Here is a 21,220-nt window from a genome sequence, read left to right on the forward strand (position 1 = left end):
ATACAGGGTGGCCACTTTTTCAATGGGATTGTATTGGTAACTTTTAAACCATAAGAGTTAGAAGGTCGGTCAAATGGAGAAAAAGTTGCATGCATAGAAGCATTATCAAGCAGTTCAAACAAATCGAGATTATCAGGGCCGGATTTTGAGATATCATAAGAAATGTAAATTATGTCATTTTGATTTTTCTTTTTTTCCCACTTTATTTCAAATATTATCAAAAAATGTTACAGGAATTTTTTATTCGACAGTAAATTATCCTCAATTTGACGTAATCAGATTTCGTATCCAACGTTTCGTACTCTCTGGGCCACCCTCAACCTCATTTTTTTCAATACGGACCTGCATATTTTATGACATTTTTCGAAATAACTTTTAACGCTGAATTCAACCCTATATCATACAATATCATTCAAAGTTGATTTTCAGGTGATTTTGACCCTCATCCAAATTTAATGGTGTTAATGTAAGAAAAAACAAGTCTATTAACGATATCAATGTTCTGATCCAAATTCAATCGAACCCAGAAAAAAAATCGAGGACTGTGGCCAGTGAATGGAATTTTTCAAAAACTGCTGGTAATAAAATAGTCAAGAGACGCGAATACAATGATTTTAAATTTGAATACCAAGCCTTGCAAAAATTATATCGTAATGATCTCAAAATAAAGTTCGATTCTGTTATTTGTTTCAACGATTCAAATGACAAATACAACAATAGTGATACCTCGCGAGAAAATTGAGAATTTTTGGATTCAAGGAGACCAAACAAGCAAATGTATAAGAAGTATGGGTTCCAGAACCGTAAAGTGCATTTTACAAAATGGTGGACTTTTCGAACACTTACTGAATTAATTTTCATTTACTTTCGAATAATCATTTGATTTTTCTTTCATTAAATGATACTTTCGTTTAATTATTATGAATTGAAATATTCAAATGATTATTATAAAAGAAGAACCAAGAAACCAGTATACTGGTTTCTTGCTTTGATTCTTATATGTTCCATTTAGTTCAAGATGGGTAAGTTGATTTTCTTATCGAAATTTATTGCATATTGCATGTTGTTAATTAAACTAAATGAAGGTAATACAGATCCGACCCGAAGAAAATTGGATAAGGGTCAAAATCACCTGAAAATCTACTTTGAATGACATAGTATGATATAGCGTTGAATTCAGCGTTAAAAGTTATTTCGAAAAATGTCATAAAATATGCAGGTCCGTATTGAAAAAAATGAGGTTGAGGGTGACCCAGAGAGTACGAAACGTTGGATACGAAATCTGGTTACGTCAAATTGAGGATAATTTACTGTCGAATAAAAAGTTCCTGTAACATTTTTTGATAATATTTGAAATGAAGTGGGAAAAAAAGGAAAATCAAATTGACATAATTTACTTTTCTTATGATATCTCGAAATCCGGCCCTGATAATCTCGATTTGTTTGAACTGCTTGATAATGCTTCTATGCATGCAACTTTTTCTCCATTTGACCGACCTTCTAACTCTTATGGTTTAAAAGTTACCAATACAATCCCATTGAAAAAGTGGCCACCCTGTATATATATATATATATATATATCAGAGCTGTGACGAGCACTACTAAGCACTTTGTAAAAGTAATTCGAAATATCGAGCAAATACGAGTCTGTAGTTTATGAATTTTGTGCCAGAGATATTCAAAAACAATGAGGTTCGACTGATTAATACGTCCTGAAATTCGATTCTGTTCGTCCGGCCGAAAAATTAATAATTCTCTTAGAGATATTCAAACTTGAAATTTTGAGAATATCTTCGAGTATCGAATGTTGGTGTTTAGTCAATCAAAATCCGACAAGGAATTCCGTAGATATTGCCGTTCGAAGTTTTTTTCGGAAGATTTCAAAACTTTCAATTCAATCTTTATAACATGTTGCCTTTAGATGTTCAATAACAATTTCACGAGTAGTAATGAATAATATGTGAATATCTCAACCAAAAACATTAAAATTTCAAACAAAGTATCTTGAAAAAATTATCCAATATTGTCTATATCACAAAACCGACGAGTTTGGCTCAACCCTATCTAGGCTTCGGATAAATATGCATTTGTATAACTGCATATTAAAATGTATGTTTGAGTACGAGTTCATATTTTAATCATTTCCGGTTTTGAATGCATTTTTCCAAGATGAAATTTGTTTTGAACAAGAACAAATCTAATAGAACCGTTCTTTTGGCAAATCCCAAACAGCTTTTATGACTTTTTATGACCTATCCAACCCGAATAGAATGCAGTATTCCGAAAAAATATTAATCCCAAATTATGACATAACCAACATCTGGAATATGGAAAGATAGATAACCTCAATAAAAATACATTTTGAACCATCAAACTAACTCAAATTATGAACGGCTCGAACGACTTAGGTAAATAATATTTGATTTCTCACTACGGCACGAAGCAGCGTGACCAGATTGCCATATGGTAAATCAACTGAATTTGCCGCAGAAATCTACCAAAAATCTACCAACATCGTTCTGAAAACTACCAAAACATACTTCTTGACAGAATTTCACAGATGATGCTGCATTAAATTTTCTCATTACTCGTAAAATCGTGAAAATCGTTTCTGTCATTGTGCCTACTGAAATATTTCGCTGGGCAAGTATCAGAGCAATGATAATTCGAATGGAAATATGAATTTCACCATGGAAGAATCCTAATGGAACTTTTTTGCGTATCAATTTCTTGACCCTTTTACGTGTTTATTCTTATTATTTGAATTTTCACTGTCGTTCACCTACCTCTGTAAATAATACTAGTGTTGTTTAATCGAACAAATTAAAACCAATCGTAACTGCCCCAAATTACAGAATACCAAACTAGGTTGGATCGTTTCAGGACCAATTAATTACACAAGGTATTTGAATTCACCCGTCCTTTGCAATTTGAATAATAACAATAATGAACAACATCAAAATTTTTGGAAACTTGAAAGTACAATACAAGAAAAAACTCATCGAAATTTCAAAATCAGAATATCTTCTCATATTCGATAAACATAATGATATTATAAACCCATTAGGATTAATTCGGAGTCCAAATTCCGATTATATTTATTTTTAGATTTGTACGGAAACATTGAATATCCGTTCTCTAAAGAGAACACTTGTCGGTAATCATATAGCGGAAATTCAAAAAATCACATCACTTTCACAATTGTCAATTCAGAAAATAATCTTTTGCAAAACTATATTACTTCAAGGCTCATTCCGTAAGGTCAATTTTCTATTGTTGGTATTGACTTTGCAGATCCCATTAGTATTAAAGCTGTTCAATTGAGATCTAGGAAATTCGTAAAGGCATATCATATATTTGTTTGTTTCATAACTGAGGTTGTCCATATTGAACTTGTTGGAAATATGATTTCAACAAAAAATTGAAAACTTTGCGAACTATCTTTTAGTTTCGGTTTGTTAAGAACGCTCATCTCACTTCTGAAGGTTTATATACAGTTATTTGTCAGATTGAAACTGTGCTCAACTCACGTCCTATTACCTCATTGTCTTCCGATCCTAATTACCTATCCCCCCTTACACCTAAACATTTCCTTGTGGGTGACACATTGATGGTTGCACAACAAAGGAAATTCACAGAAATTCCCTATACACCTTTGAAGATATCAAAGACCACAGCAGATTGCACAACATCAATGGCGTTTGGGAAGAATCGCGGATCTTCATCCAGGAGTGGACAATATTGTACGCATCATGACGAAAAGTGATGTTTTCAAATGCAGTGTACATGAAATCAGTCCCCTGCCAACGGAGGTTTAATATCTAGCAAGAATCAAGTCATTACCAGTCGCCTGACGATAGGAAGGTCCTTTATTGAAAGTCGAACCTTTCAAGGTGGCCGCGATGTTAAGCCTTACAGAGGAAGAAGAAGAACTCTTGTGATTCTAGTCGATGCTTTCTCCCACCATTGTCCCACCACCAGAGAGGGCTTCCAGTTATTCACTATTTCACCAGTTATAATTCAATATTCACTCAGTTAACACACAGTCAATCAGTAACTCAACATTCATTACATATTCAAGTATTCACAAGTTATTAATATTATAATTTTATACAGTGTTTGTGTTAATATATTAAGTAAAAATCATACGTATTTTCTTACATCCATAATCAAGCATAAACACCACAAGGTCCTTCGAAGCCGAATTCAAACATATCAAGCATACACACGTTCAAGGTACTTCGAGCCGGATCAATCAATCCACATTCGTTCAGCCTTCAAAATTGATGGATCGTAATCCTGAACATGGAGAATCAATGTGATATCGCGATATAACAACTATTTTTTGTACGTAGGCAGTTTTTGAAAATAAGAATTTTTGAAAATTTTAGTACTTTTTTGCCTTCACTATAAATGAATCGTAATATTCAGCATGTTGATCAATACCATATAACAACTGACTTGAAGAGAATATTGGTCATTAATGCCCATGTTCCATCATTCATCCGATATCATATTTGGATGACCATCATATTGATGGTTCATTTTGATTTGGCTAACCATAATGAGCGAAATCAATATTTTGCTCAATGAATGTGAGCCGCTTATGTGAAATTTTCGGTGCATTTGTTTTGATTTTTTTTTTATTATTCCACTAAAAACGTTTTTGAATCAAATTAATTTTCGTAAGAATGAAGGAATCTTAACAAATTTAGTATATAATCAATTAAAACTTTGTAGAATTCACTTTAAGAAAGATTTATTTCACAAGTTTACAAATATGAGTTCTCTCTAGTTTGAAACCAATAAGAAGACTGATTTCAATGTTACATGAGTAAGGTATTTATGGTCTTTGCAGGTTTAACGATAAAAGTAATCTAATGAATTGTACATAGTGGTTTGATGATAATGGTAGCGTTATCCATTATTGGATTTGAAAGTATGAGAATAAGAATAAAGTGGTATCTAATGTAAATGGATCTGAATATAATTCAAAGTAAACAAGATGTAATATTTTTGAAGATAAAAGAATGTTCAATCATTTATTTATTATGGTGATAGCATTTATGAAAAGTATATTGGAGATGAAAGTGTATTGAGTCATTAGGAAGTTAGTCATACATTTATGTAATTCTTCCCCCCTTTAAGACAAAACGTCCTCGTTTTGTGGTGCTGTTGGTATTTTAGGGTAAATAGAATGAATTTCTTGAAGTTGAACTGCGTCTTCTGGATTTTCATTCTCTTTCATCCAAACAGCGAGATTTTTAAAATTATTTCTTTGTAATATGACAGTTATAATTGCAATAATACAAAATGAGAATGAAGACAATATAAATGTCAATGAAAGATGATTAACTTGGGGCAAAGAGTCTAAGTTATCTCTATGTTTCATGTCTTCTGCTTCATTTTTCAGGGATTGTACATCTTCGAGGTGTTTCTGCTCAAGGTGAATGAATTTCGTTGATTCGAATTCTCGTACTTTAACAATAGGCATGTCGTAGGTGAAATTATTAAAGACATTTTCGAAGATTGTATCATCTATTACGATTCTGCAGTTTCGTTCTGAAGATATTATTGAACTTCCATTACTTGATTTGATTTCCACATTCTTCTAAATTTTTTTGCGGTTCCTTGCAGGATAGAAGGACGTTGTTGTTATCTTGTTGGATTTGGACCTTGTAGTTATTTGTTGCTTCCACAAAGGTGCATGTGGTAAGATCATTGAGCGAGCATCGGCTTTGTATTTGGGGTTTGGAGCAAATAATTTGATCCTCTATCGTCGGGCATTGTTCTTCAGTCCAGATTTCTTTCCTTGATTCAGATAATCTATATCTTGCAGGTGGTAGAATGATTTTCTTCCAGCGATTAGGGATAGGATAGATTCTTTGGTACATGTATGGGTAAGGGTGTAAAATTGGGATGTATAATATACATGCTATGATATTATCAACAGATACAATTCTGAATTTTGCGAATTCGATTATTTTGAATAAATGAAGATTGTCTAATTCTAATAGTTCTTCCTTTTGATAAATGAGTTTGAGATGATTAATTATTTCTTTCAATTCTTTGAATGAAATTATTTCCAAATTTGTTATATCATTAAAGGCTAAAGATATAGTTCTTTGGATAGTTTTTAGTAAGGATAACAATTTTTGTGATGAATAAATGTTGTAATGAATTAATTGTTGTTTATTTACTCCTTCTGTCATTGGATTAATAGCTTCAAATGTAATGTTTATATTGGTTTGAATGTTTTTGATAACATTTATGTATCTATTAGTAATGTGGTTAGCAAAAGATGTGAATTTATCACTTTGCGTTAAGATTTTATTCTGGTTTTTGAAAAGTACTTTCAATTGATTGTTAATATCTTTCAAGTCTTTTTGATCAAGGTTTCCTGTAATGAATCGAATAGTAGATCCAAAAAATTCTAATGCACGTTTACTTCTTGAATTAAATTTTGAGAGTTCATTCTCGATATCTTAGCAAATGTGTTAATTAATGGGCATGAACCGTTGCATTTTTGTTGGAGTAAATAAGCATTTGTCCAAAGATGAGAGAAATTGATCTCTATGTTACTTATATTAAAATAAATATAAAATTTAGGATAATGGTTAAGTGTGTGAGAAATTCCTAAGTTCTCGATGAAGTATCCATTATGTTGAAATTCTTTGATTTGAAGGGCCAGGCTCGTTGTCGCGAGGATCCCTCTGTAATGATACATTATTTCTGAGTCTTTTGAGTTTTCTAGGATGTGAATTTGCTCGTTGACCTGTTTTGTCTCTTATTTGTATTATTTTATTTTTGTATTAGTCATTAAAGATTGAGGAGGATCATTTTTATTTTGTAATTTGGTTGCTCTTATTTTTTCTAACAATGTGGAATGCAATCTCTCTACGGGAGAGTTTGAATTAGGATTATAATGTGTGGTGAAGTGCAGATTTATTTTGAAAAGTTTGCAATATTCTTCGAAAACTTTGTTTTTGAACTCTTTTCCTTCGTCGCAAACTATTTTCTTCGGGTAGTTATGATGTGAAAAGAAATGTCGGATTTTCTTTAGCATTGTGGTCCAGATAGTTTAACATTGTATGGGTTTCTTTCATATTTGCTCTGTAAGCATATCTCACACTCATTTATTATTTTATTAACTTTTGTTCGCATATCTGGCCAATACAATTTTGATTTTAGATTATTGTGTGTTTCTATAATTCCATTGTGATTTTGAAGGTGATACTCTAGAACAACTTCATTTTGTTGATCTGGTTTTTCTATATCACTACATAAAATGTTACTTTTTACCATTTTTACACTTGAATCAAAATTTGACTTACATAAATTTAAAAATAACGATTCGAGTTTTGAATCATGTGAATATACTGCGTATAATAGTTTAGGGTCAATTCAGGAATTTCAATGTTTTCATTTTTTTGACCGGATCTTTTCGTGACTTTATAATGATGTTTCTTGAAGGGTCTTCTGTATTCAACTTTATATTGGTCACCTAATTTCAATTCGATTCTATTCAAGTAATTATTCACAGGTTTTTCTGAAATTGGGATACCGAAATATGGATTTCCTATGGCAGTGTGTTGTGTATTATCATTGATTTCCAATTGCATCGAGAATTTCATCTGCATCCTCTGGTAAAAGTATGTCGGGTTCATCAATTTGTGGCAATATCGATAATAGATCATCGTCTATGCTTTCTTCTACTGCATTGAGTTCTATTCGCGATAGAGCATCGGCAACTGAATTTTCCTTTCCTTTCTTGTATTGGATTTTGAAGTCAAATTCTTCTAATCGGAGTCTCCATTTGATCAATCTTTGATTTGTATCTTTCAAGGAAAATAACCAAACAAGAGGTTTATGATCTGTTTCGATTAAGAATTGTCGACCAAAAAGATATGGGCGAAAATGTTTAGTTGTCAGTACAATAGCTAAGAGTTCCTTTTCAATAGTAGAATAGTTTCGTTCAGCGAAATTTAATGTGCGCGAATAAAATGAAACGGGCATGTTTCTTTGTGAAAGAACCCCTCCTATGGCGACGTTACTTGCGTCCGTCGTAACACAAAATATTTTACTGAAATCGGGGTACGTTAAAATTGGAGCATTGGTTATTAGTTCTTTACATGTATTGAATGCTTCTAAATAACTGGTGTTATTTACATCGATTTTTGTACCTTTCCTAAGACAACGAGTGAATGAGGTTACGATTTTTGCGAAATTTTGTATAAACCTTCTGTAATAACCTACAAGTCCTAGGAAGGCTTTTATTTCTTTCGTTGTTTTTGGCAAAGGGTATTCTTGTATGGCTCTAATTTTTGAAGGGTTTGGTTTAATACCTTCTGGGGTTATAACGTGTCCTCAAAATGCCACTTCTTTACGAAGAAATTCCGATATATCTAATTGGACTTTCAAATTAACTTCTTGTAGTTTTTCGAAAATGAGTCAAATATGATGTAAATGTTCTTGTAGTGATCTTGAGAATATGACGATATCATCCATGTAAACAAAGCAGAATTTGTAAAGATATTCCCTTAACATAATCCGTGGTTCGTTGAAAGGTTCTGGGTGCATTTTTTAATCCGAAAGGCATTCGTACGTACTCGTAATGACCATTGTTTACGGAAAACGCGGTTTTCTCGATGCTTTCTGGTGCCATTTCAATTTGATGAAAACCTTGAGCTAAATTTAACGTTGGAAAATAAGTACTAGATTTTCTCAGATTTCATCGATTCTTGGTAGGGGATATTTTTCTTCTACTGTCTTGTCATTCAATTTTCTATAATCGATCTTTTTGGGAACTATACACACCGGACTACTGTACGGAGATATTGATGATCTTATGATTTTATTATTAAGAAGTTTTTTTTATTTCAGTTTGTATTTCTTCTTTCAAGTGATATGGATATTTATATGATTTAGTGTATATTGGTTCGTCATCATCTGTTTTTATATGATGCTTCACTGCACTGGTGAAAGACAAATCATTATTTCCATTATAAAAAATGTTTTTATATTTCTTGCACAAAGGTATAATAACCTCTTTCTCTTCCTGATTCAAATGTTTCGTTCGGATTGATTTCTTGATATCGCAAAATGTTTGTTTCGTTGACCATTTGGGGTGTTTCGATGCATTCCATGTTTGTAAGAGGTTCTACATCGATTTGTTCGTGAAAATGAATTTCTAATTTTCGTTCTTCACTTGTTGGTATTATGCAAGTACCATTCTCTGCGTTAGCTAAACATTCTTGAAGAGTAAAGTTTCCAATTTTTGTTTCTGGGATGAGAACAGGGCCGTTCTCTATATTGACAACTATTATGGAGTTGTTCATGCTTTGTTTGAATGGGGTGAAGTTTTGAGGATTCAGTTCGATAAAAAATGGGATTTTATGATTTCTTATTTCCAGAATATTCTTGAATAATCGATTTTTGCACCTAGACGTTGCAAATCGTGACTACCTAATAGTGCGTCGAATCTGTCGTGCCATTTTAAAACATGAAATTTGATAGAATTCTCAATACCGAAGTCTTTAAGTATGGGATAATTAATATTTTTATCGTCGCGAATTGTTTGAGTGAGTGATTTAACTGAAAACTTTTCACAGAAAAACTTATCTTTGAAATATTTGAATGCCGAATTTGGATTCATGATGCTGTCACTTGCACCTGAATCTATTAAAATTTTCAAATTGAAACTAGGAATTGTAATAAAGGGCAATTTTGGTTTGCATGAAATTGCATTAACATCTATAGTTGTTGATGTTCCGAGGCTTCTATCCGAAAATTTTGCTCATCATATTGTTCTTCGTTTTCTACATTAAATACTTCTTCCGGAGTGAAAGTTGGGTTGGATCTAGGCATGAAGGTATTTTGCCTTTGTCTATTTTGTGAATTTCTGAATGTATTTCTAGTAGAAATGCTCATCGGAGTAATATTTCTATTATCGGTCCTTCCAAATACTTGTGACCTCGTGGGGAAATGTGTATTTGTAACGGGCTTGGGGTTTGATTGTATCGGCTCACTTGGAAATGGTTTTATAATATTTTGATTTTGTGGTGAATGCCTTTGTTGTTGAATTTCGTTAGAATAAGTGTTATTTTGATTATTATAATGTGGTACGAATTTTTGTTGGAATTTGTTACGATTAGAGGTTTTTGAACCATTTTCATTTCGGTTTCTCATAAAATTCATGAAATCAATTTGTACTCTATTATTGTCAAATTTTCTGCAATTTAGTAATGTCGGTTCAAGAGTATCGATTTGTAGGTTCATTAAATGTCTACAGTACGGTTGTAAAATTCCCGCTTTAAATGTCGACAATGCTTGATTGAGATAACTATTTTCTTTGCAAATTCTAATATCATTGTTAAGTTCTCTTATACTGATATGTTCTATGAGAACTTGAAATTTTTGCTTTATTTTTGCATGATACTGTTCATAAGGTTCATTAATTGATTGGAATGAGGTAGTTAGATCGTGCAATAGAAGTTCTTCGGACCTTGGATCGCCGAATCTATGTAGTAAAGTTTCTTTGATCTCTCCCCATCTAATGCATCGTGAGTTGATTAATACATCTTGAGCTTCTCTCGTTAGTTTAATTTCGATCTGCTCAAGCAGAAGTTTATTAAAAATACAATTTTCATCTGGTTTTCTCAAAAGTGATAAAAATTTATCGGCCTGGCTTATGAAGTAAGCGAGACTTTCGGAACCTCCTGAATAAAGTGGGATTATATCTTTTGCCATCATTATTTCAGTTTGGGTTGGTTCTGCCATTGTGGTAAAATTAGAAGGAGAATTTGTTGGAATTACACAATCTGAATTACGAATTCTTCGAATTGGAGATCTGTCTTTAATATATGACATGTATTTTATATTGGAAAAAAATTTTAAGAAAAAACTTACAGGAAAATCGCTAATTTCATCCTCTGCAGTTGAAGATTCTCTCAATACGACTTTTTCTGTTGGTGAAGATTTCTTCCGTTGGCTGATGAACTACTTGCCCAGTGGAATTTGTTCAGGGGTTGGTGATTTTTTTGTGAATAAACTCTTGAAAGAGACTGGTGGTTTCTCGATGAATTTACCGTTTCACAATCCTGTTCGCAGCGCCAATTGAGTAAAACTTTGTAGAATTCACTCTAGAAAAAATTTATTCCACAAGTTTACAAATATGAGTGTTCTCTAGTTTGAAACCAATAAGAAGACTGATTTCAATGTTACATGAGTAAGGTATTTATGGTGTTTGCAGGTTTAACGATAAAAGTAATCTAATGAATTGTACATAGTGGTTTGATGATAATGGTAGCGTTATCCATTATTTTATTTGAGAGTATGAAAATAAAAAAAAGTGGTATCTAATGTTAATGGATCTGAATATAATTTAAAGTAAACAAGATGTAATAATATTGAAGATAAAAGAATGTTCAATCATTTATTTATTATGGTGATAGCATTTATGAAAAGTATATTGGAGATGAAAGTGTATTGAGTCATTAGGAAGTTAGTCATACATTTATGTAATTATATACATTTTTTCTCGAACCCATCTGATAATAGTCGATCCTAACCGATATTTCTCACAACTTCGCATCCCTCTCTAAAATCGATTTTATTGCCTATCATTATAAGCGAGTTATTTCTTTCAAAACATCTGGTCAATCTGCCGTAATAAGCTACCTATTACCATCTGTCTATCTAGCTCGAAGTTGCTGCATTGCCAAATGTTCGAACAACCTTTTTACAATAAGCTGGCAATTCATTGGCTGGCCTATTTTCAAAAATTGACCACGTACAAAAATCAGTTGTTATATAGCAATATCGCATTGATTTTCCATGCTCAGGATTACGATCCATTAATTTTGAAGGCAAAAAAAATAACTGACATTTTTAGAAATTGCTTACGTACAAAAATAGGTTGTTTTGTCGTGATATCGCATGATTCTCCATACTCAGGCAATAATTTTGCATAATTTTGAAGGCAAAAATAAGAATTAACATTTTCAAAAATTTTTATTTCCAGAAATTCACTATGTATAAAAATCAGTTGTTATATAGCAATATCGCATTGATTCTAATATTCAGGACGCTCAGGATTACGATTCATTCTTTGAAGCCAAAAAAAAGAATGGAATTATAAAAAATTCTCATTGTCAGAAATTGACTACATACAAAAATCAGTTTTTTCGCATTAATTCTCAATGCTCAGGATTACGATCCAACAATTTTGAAGAGAAAAAAAGGACTCTAATCTCATTTTCAGAAATTGACTATGCACAATCAAGAAATTTCTAAACAATAATAACATCTTAGTACTGACCTTCAATATTCCCCTATAATTACCAACTAGTTCAACTGAAATATTAATTCTTGTTGTGCATAAAAATAATAACATTTCCATACACTGAAAGATAAATTGGGATTGACTGAATATCTACGGAACAAATTTACATGATTAAAAAAACTAATAGTTGTCATAATTATTAGAATGACCATTTACTAATGAGATTATTCTCGGAAAATATGAAAACTATAAACATGAAATTTGGTAAAATATCAGTTCTTATATCACTTATTGATCTTTCATACTCAGGATCACGATCCATTAATTTGGAAGGCAAAAAAAGGACTAAAATATTTTTTGAAAATTCTCATTTTCAGAAATTGACTTCGTACAAAAATCAGTTGTTATATCGCAATACCGCATTGATTCTCCTTGCTCAAAATTGCGATCCATTTATTTTGAAGGCAATAAAAGGTTCTCAAATTTCAAAAAATTCTCATGTTCAGAAATTGACTCACATCGTAACATCGTATTACTGAACTTCAATATTACCATATAATTATCTACCATTTCAACTGAAATGTTATTTCATGTTGTGCATGAACATAATCTCTTTCCCATACACTGAAAGATGAATTGGTATTGAATGAATATTTACAAAACAGATTATGCATGATTAAAAAACTAATAGTATCATCATAAGAATGACCATGAACTAATAAGATTCTTCTTGTTTTCCTGTAGAAATCAAATTTGATATTTCTACATGATACTCCCAAAAAGCAAGTAATAGGATCAGAATAAATAAATCCTTGAATCTCTTGTTACCCATATCGAAAAGAATTGACAGCTAACTAAACTGAATAAAGGTATGAACAGACCGACGCGTGACTGCGGGAGCGGGAAAGAAACTTTTGTGGGATGGAAATCAACCGTTTTGAGCAGTGAAACTTCCTCCTCCGAAAAACTGTCATTTTCATACATAATTTTAGATTCATACTAATAATCGTGTCTCATTATTTTCGCTTAGGTGTGCATGCTATGCAATCTGCCCGCTGAACGCATCGCTCCCGTTCCCGAAGTCCCGCGTCGATCTGTTCATACCTTCAAGCTTTCGAAAAGAAGCGAACAAAATGAAAATCTTTCTATTCACCTAATACTGTTTACGACTCTAACTGAGAACTGATTCATAACGCAGCAACGTTGCCGGAATTATGAAATTGTAGGTAGTATTGAAGAATTTGGTGATTCGTTGCGAATTTATACAGTAGGGGCAACACTATACGACGGTCGATTATTCTTTTTTATTACGAAGTGATTTCAGCTCTTTTGAAATGTTTTTCTAAAGTTTTTTTTACGAATAATCTTAAAATAAATCAGTGATAAGCCCTTTCATCCATATCATCAATTCTTTTGCGGAAAACGAGAAGTTACCAACTTTTTTGTTTGTTTTTTCATTCGCAAATTAAAAATAGCCCGTCCCTGCCTTTCAGATCATTGTTTGAAGAAATTATCAGAAAACCCCATACAAATCGGTGATCTGCAAGAATAGTTATTCCCCTTTAAGTTTTGAACTGACCAGTCAAGTGGTACCATTCCCTCTTAAGAAATTGATATATTTCTTCATCAGCGTGTACATGTAATCTAATATGAAAAAAAAAACACAGTGGTTTCAGAAATTATCTTTTATCCTTGTTGAAATTTTCTTCCCTTGATATGGATCTTACTTAAAATTGAGTTTTCTCTCAGCTTTTTTTTTTAAATCGTTAGATATCCTGTTTCGTATCACATTCAACTACTACGTTGCCTTGCATGGTTACTTTCAAATTTAGTAATTCGATATTCAAATTCGCTGGACTTATTGTTGTTTGGACATCTTGTTTAATTTTTCATCAATCCTGCGTTACCTTAGGTTTGGTAACAAGGGTCGGTAGACTCAATTTAATTTTGGGTTCATTAATTTGATTGTTCTGTATTACTGTTGCATATGGTTCCCTCATCAAGGGTGGCTTCAGTTTAAATTTAAATTCTTCCTTATCTTTCTTCATTTCTGATTTCGAAGTCTCCATATCTTTTTTCATTTTATCTATCATTTTTATCATAAAAGGCATCCTGTTCAACCTTACCTTGCAATCCTCGCATATATGAAATGAAGCCTTCTTTCCTTCTTTATTTTTTTGGGGGAATGCATTTTGCTTCAGGTTGTGTATTAGGATCAGGATAATTGCACATGTTTTGTGAATTAACAGTAAATATGAATCACATTTATTTGAATAATCTAAAAAATCTTGTCTACATTTGACACATTTATCCTCTTCGTATAACATATTTGTTGGTGCTTTTTTCATTCATATATTATTTCAATTGCGATTCAATTCCGATACTTTGCAGGAGCGATATAACGAATGGCTTCAGACGAGGACGAAAAGTTTCGAAAATGATTAGAAAAAATAAACAAATTTGTGAAGGTGGCAACCAAAGAAAAAGCCGAATCAAATCATTACATTCTGTGAAAAAACATATTGTAGAACAATTACAGAAAGACGAGAATACGAAAAACTAGTCCAATAATTTTTTTTGTAAATAGCGAAAGCTCCATTAAAAGCTTCTAGCATTCCAACGGTGCCCTCAAAAATAAAAGCAACTATACTCAAATCAATGATTCCATGTTTCTCAAGCATATAGATGAAACTGGTAACAAGCAGTGCAATTGATGGAATAGCAGTAAGCAATTATAGTTAGTAAAAAACTGTCGTAGGTCATATTGTTGGAGAAACAATTATCGCAAAAATTAAGAGATTATATTTAATGGATTCGGTCCTTACTTGGCGGAAATTCATTATAAATAAAATAAAACGAACATAGTGGAAATTACTTCGTTTTATTTTATTTATTGAGAGATTATAGTGGAAATTAGGTACTTTATGGAAATGGAAAAACTCCATAAAATTTCGAGGTATCAATGTATAAGAACGGTGTCGAAAACATTAAAGGCCTATTAATTCGCTGTATAAATATTTTTGAAACTAAGTGGAAACATGTTTGAGAACGCCGTTCAGGATTTCTCCGTGAAAAATAAAATAGTAAACCACTTACAAGATTTGTGGAGAAAGGTTCAGTTGAATATAGAAGGAACACAATAATCCCTAGTAGGAAAAGTAGTATAGCCAGCAGACAGAAGAAGGCCATGGTTGTCTTGCATGAATTTTCTTTAATGATTGCTTTCCCATCTTCATTTTTTTGCTCCACATCATCGTCAATATTATAAGGCATTTTTTTCAAGAATTAAGTCAAGCACTAATGATATTCTGTTAGTTATCATGAAATTGGATACCGATTTCAATTTCCACCAAGGAAAATTATTATCATCACTAATCGAGGTTATCTGAATTCAACATTTTCCTTCTTTCAAATAATCCAAGCGAATGAATAACAGTGACAACTAATTCCATTCAATACCTGTTATCTGATTGAGACGGCATTCTTATCGAGCTTTTCATTTAAATTGTTTCATTCTGTAAAATAAATGAATTTATTCATTCATAAGCGTCTGAAAATTGATCTTATTTGATTTTTCATATAACATATCCCTAAGAAAATAGATAAACTGAAAAAGTTACATGTTTTTGTCCATACACTAATACAATCATAATTTTCCTCCACATTATCGTGAAAAGCAATAATTACCTTAAAATAATAACCTTAATTGGAAGAAAAGTTAGGTGAATGTTTACTTTACCGAATTAATTCAAATGCTTCCGAAGCGATGAAATTTTGCAGACTTATCAATTTTGGGGTCTAGATTACGAATCTGTTGACGAAAATTCCTCAATCCAGCTGTTTAAAAAAAAACAATCGTGAGGTTGGCCTAAACAAAGACTTCATTGGCGCCAAAAACTACTTTTTTTTAAATTTTTTTATATATGGTGGCGGCCATTATGTTCCATACGTAACACCTGTTGCCAGTATGACACATTCATAGTTAAGCTAGGTTGACATGGCTTGTGGATCACAGCTGTGGTTCAAGAATACATGGAAAACGACCCGTGTCAATGAAAGGGTCGAGCGAATATTCACGAAATGAACGATTTATCCTGGTTGACAAGGGTAGTGAAGTACAAGCGAGGTTAGTTATGTGTGGAGATCGACTCGTGTCAACGGAGCAGTTGTGAAACTATTCTCGAAATGGACGTTTTCGAAAGCGGCACGAACGTAAAATGGGATATCAAACATGATAGATATTTAACGTGTTTCGTGGTCTTTGAGCGACCATAGTGGAAGAAGACAAGGGTTATTTTCGATTTTTTTTACTGAATTGTGCTGTACTAGGTTTGTGATACTTTGTAACATTTTTTTTTGTTACATACGACTTTGAAAATATTTCCCGAAAATATGTTTATTGGGTTTCAATGGATGAAATAAATTTTAAGTACATGTACTAAATATCACAAAATTCAATTAAAAGCCAGGCCAGCACTTATGTCATAAATTTTTGGGTTTCACAGGAATACTCAAAAATTAGAAAAAAAACTCATCTCAGCACATCTGTATTTCGATTATGTACTGCACTTATGAGAAGCTGTGCCCCGGACATTTCCGTAAAAAAAATTGAAGAAAGGTAGTCGTGCACTTTCGTTTTTATTCGGCCAAAATTGCTTCAGATACTTTTGCTACATTTGTGCAGTTGCCTTGTTCTGGTCCGATTTTCAGAAATAACTCTCTACTTTTTCTTCGAAGACTGGAAATCAGGAAATTGTCTGAAAATCTGACAGACATTAGTCAGCTGAAATATATAACCCAACTATACCTGGTGAGTCTTTGCTTGAACATGTCCGATTCCATTACATTTGCGAGATATAACTAAAAATTAAATTTTTTTATGGATTTTCAACAGCTCATAGCTTTTCAACCGAGCCGATTCGGAAAAAATGGTACAGGAAAAAAGTCAAGTTTCTTTGACGTCAGGAATTGCGATCTGCAAATCTCGAATTTAATTCTACTGATAAGTTTATCGCAATATGATATTCCACTCAAAAGGCAATGTTTATTGATCACCCTGTACGACAGTGCCAATAATTATTTTTAAATTTTCTCTATGAATTGAATATTTGTGGTTACGAATAAACGAGATAAACTCATAAAGCACATACAAGGTGATCCAATATTTCCGAAAATAGAAAAAGTCCGGATCTGATTTGTTCGCGATTTCAGAAATATTGAAGGAAGGTGATAGTAGAGTGTCAACACTTCTGAATTCGAAATTATTCGGTCGATTAGTTAAAGAGTTATTGAACTATGAAATTTCACTTATAAGGTTAACATCACCCTTTATATAGCAAACGGCAACCTTGATACCAGTCCTTCATGATGACCTTCATTTATGCATCCATTTGTCGCATTCTTTTCGGGATACCCTGTATATAGCCTAACTATATAAAACAATTCTCAGATAAAAATTTTTGTGAAAATATTAACGGCAAGAGAAAACGAAAAAGCGAGATTCCTTGGATGAAAAAAGTCCTATGATAATAGAGCCACAAACGTTTTCCGATTGATCAACAAAAATCAAATGTTTAGAAATTTGGAAAGAGATTTAATTCGATCATAAGCAAGAGGCAGGAATACCGACAAAGCTAATTCCCATCAAAAAGGAGCCACATCATAGTCATATATATCTAGATTGACGCTGAAAGACACTTGCTGTCATTATATAGGGCTGGTCGGCATCCCTTTGTGCCGACGAAGAAACAACATAAATTTGCCAAATAGGTTCTGAAGATGCGAATATACGTCATTCCGTTCTCGTGAAAAAGAAAGTGAAATCATCGAACGTCATGCACTACCCATGTCAACCTAGTTTCAAACTATATGAGACTCGCTCTGCTCGCCGAAGGGGCTCCGCCCCTTGGACCCAGTCACTATGCCGGTAGATCCTTCACTGGGTATCCGTCTAGAAAATCAAAGATTTTTTTCGGAAATCTTGTATCACTCGGTATACTATGTTGATTCTAGGGTGGAATTCTATATACTTTTTTTCCTAGAACATACCGTTTCGCCCTTGCTCACATGAATATATTTGATGCAAATAACGTTCCATTACGACAAATCAAGGGCGGAGTTGAAGCCGGGAGGTGTTTGAACGGAGTTCATTTGTTTGTGAACAGCTGCTTGCAAGGCAAACACGGTAGGGATTTCTGCATCGGATTGGGACTGGAGACGAGAAATGGGGTCATTACGTTAATCCCAAGCGTATAAAATCATGGGGATATCCCGGCCATGCTTCTACGTCGACTGCCAAACCGAACATTCTCGGTCCTGAGGTTTTGCTCAGTATTTAGTGAGACCAGCTCGGCATAGTGTATTATGAGTTGTGAAAACCGACTGAAACAATCACAGGATATCATTATCGAACGCAATTAATGCGTTTGAGTCGAGCATTGAAAGACAAACGGCCGCAATACAATGAAAGAGAAGATGAAGTGATTTTACAGCATGTCAATGGTCGACCCCATGTTGCGAAAGTAGTCAAGACATACTTGGAATCGTTGAAATGGAAGTCCTACCCCACCCGCCGTATTCTCCAGATGTTGCTCCCTCGGACTATAACTTGTTTCGATCAATAGCACACGGCCTGGCTGACCAGCACTTCTGATCTTATGAAGAATTAAAACTTGGATCGATTCGTGGATCGCCTTCAAAATATGACCAGTTTTTTCAATTCGTATACGCTGCCTGAAAAATGAGAGAAAGTAATGACCAGCGATGGGCAATACTTCGAATCATAAATGTATAACCTGTGTTTTACAATAAAGCCTCGAATCTCGTAAATAAAGTTGTACGCTTATGTATTTGTTATATTATAATACTAGCTGACCCGGCGAACTTCGTACCGCCCTCTAATCAAGAAATATCTGTTACCTTTTTATCAGAATTAAGTTAATGTCTTTATTGAGTAATGCTTTTGGAATATTAATAAATCAAAATTATTCCAAAAAAAGTGTTTATTTTTCTTATGCTGGTTTACACAAACCAGTCACTACACCGATACGGGGAGACAGAGTTTTTGCTGAGGTTTTTATCTGTTCTCTTGTATCATACGTTGAAATGAATGATGCCCCGTTACATTTCCTCTGCTAATACCGAGATTCATCGACACATATGCTTGATTGTTTGAAATTAATATTTTGTATTGCTCTTTCTCAAAAGAATATATATATATATATATATATATATATATATATATATATATATATATATATATATATATATTGTCTCCAGATAACAGTCGTACTATAAATATCGTGAATCTATTAATCTATTAAGGGAATTCGACTGATAAGAAGGATTTCGGTTTTACTCTTTATTCATACCAAGCTTTCGGAACTGATTGGTTCCTTCTTCAGGATTACTACAATTTCAACAATTAAAATTAAAATTACATATACAAAAAGAACTATCCCAAATCTTTAAAAACAGTCACTTACAGAATTTGAGGTTGTCTCCTTAATAAGTTAAAATTCATCAATTATTGCAAATTTTTAAGTAAATTAGTCTCAAAAACTGTATCAGTTGGATTAATCTTTCTTTGTCAATTGGATGTGAAGTATAAACAGTGTGTCTAACCTAACTTAATTATTTTCTTTGGTAAATATCACAGAATCGCGTCGCGTCAACTTTGGTTTACTTTTTCTTCTTATTTTTATTCGTCTAGTGGTCCATCATAGAATCGTTCCCGGTTTGGATATGTTAACAGGAACGTGTAAACATTGCTTAATCTTTGTACGTCGGTTTTTTTATTTATTGGATTTTCTTGATTTCTTATGTTGATCATTTCTTGTATCAGTCTTTTATTATATTCACCTTCCGTACATAATACTTCTGTATTTTCAAAATCAATTTTATGATCTTTTTTCATTGAGTGTACAGCTAAAGCACATCGTGGGTTCATTGTCCGGATATCACTCTTATGTAACGTTAATCGACTCTTTAACCATTGAGATGTCTGTCCCACATAGGTGCCATCACATTCGGAACATTTAATTTTATACACTACATTAGATTTCAGTGGGTTTGGTGTTGTATCTTTCAATTTACTGTATAACATCTTGATAGTTTTCGTGTTGTATGTACTTATTTTTACTTTTTCATCTTTAAAACAATTCTTAATTTTGCTGGTTAGATTTCCTATGTTGGGAAGGCTGCCATATTTTATTACAGGATCATCTTGAACTATATTTTCAATTTGTTCAGGTTTTCGTCGAGATTCTGTTATGGAGACTCTGTCAGTTTCATACATTAGTTTGTCGAGCATTTGTTTTGGATAGGAATTTTGCCTTCAATAAGTAAGCAACAAGAAAAATCCATGAAAGGTTACAATGCAATATGCCCCAAAATCTATGGAAATCCAAAAATACACAAGGTAGGATATCCCCTTAGACCGATTGTAGCAAGTATACAGAGCCCAATGTCAACACTGACTGAATTTATAGCAAAAATACTCTCGAATGCTTACGACCAAAATAATGACTATTATATAAAAGATTCGTTTGAATTTGCAACATTTATTAATGACCTTGCTATTCCACCAGAATATGAAGTAGTCTCATTGGATGTGGTAAACCTGTTTGGGAATATATATAAAGAACTAGTGATGAAAGTGTTAGAGACTAAGTGGAGTAAGATTGAAGAACATTGTAATGTACCCAAAACACTGTTTATGGAGATCGTTGAGTTCATACTCGATAACAACTATTTCATGTTTGAAGGGAAATTTTATGTACAGACATTTGGCTGTGCTATGGGCTCCAAACTTAGCCCGGTATTGTCCCTTTATGTTATGGATTATGTTTTGGACATTTCCATTCCAAAGTTGTCCTTCAAGGTGTTTTTCATAAAAAAATTTGTAGATGATTTGATACTTGCAATACCGAAAACAGG

General features: G+C 32.9%; 1 protein-coding gene across 3 annotated transcripts in view; it reads right to left on the bottom strand.

Annotated features, from left to right (window-relative positions):
- The window catches only part of LOC123678392 (neprilysin-2-like), a 146,065-nt gene extending 130,446 nt beyond the window's left edge, over window positions 1-15,619 (bottom strand). Inside the window, exon 1 of one of the 3 annotated variants that reach the window (XM_045615396.1) lies at window positions 15,380-15,619. In XM_045615396.1, coding sequence (XP_045471352.1) covers window positions 15,380-15,556 — 177 coding nt within the window. In that variant the 5' untranslated portion in view covers window positions 15,557-15,619. The remainder of the gene's footprint in view (window positions 1-15,379) is intronic. The other 2 variants (XM_045615399.1, XM_045615397.1) reach the window with 2 other exon arrangements.
- Between the last annotated feature and the right edge of the window lie 5,601 nt (window positions 15,620-21,220).

This window comes from Harmonia axyridis, chromosome 4, assembly GCF_914767665.1.
Source record: "Harmonia axyridis chromosome 4, icHarAxyr1.1, whole genome shotgun sequence".
Taxonomy (NCBI): Eukaryota; Metazoa; Arthropoda; class Insecta; order Coleoptera; family Coccinellidae; genus Harmonia; species Harmonia axyridis.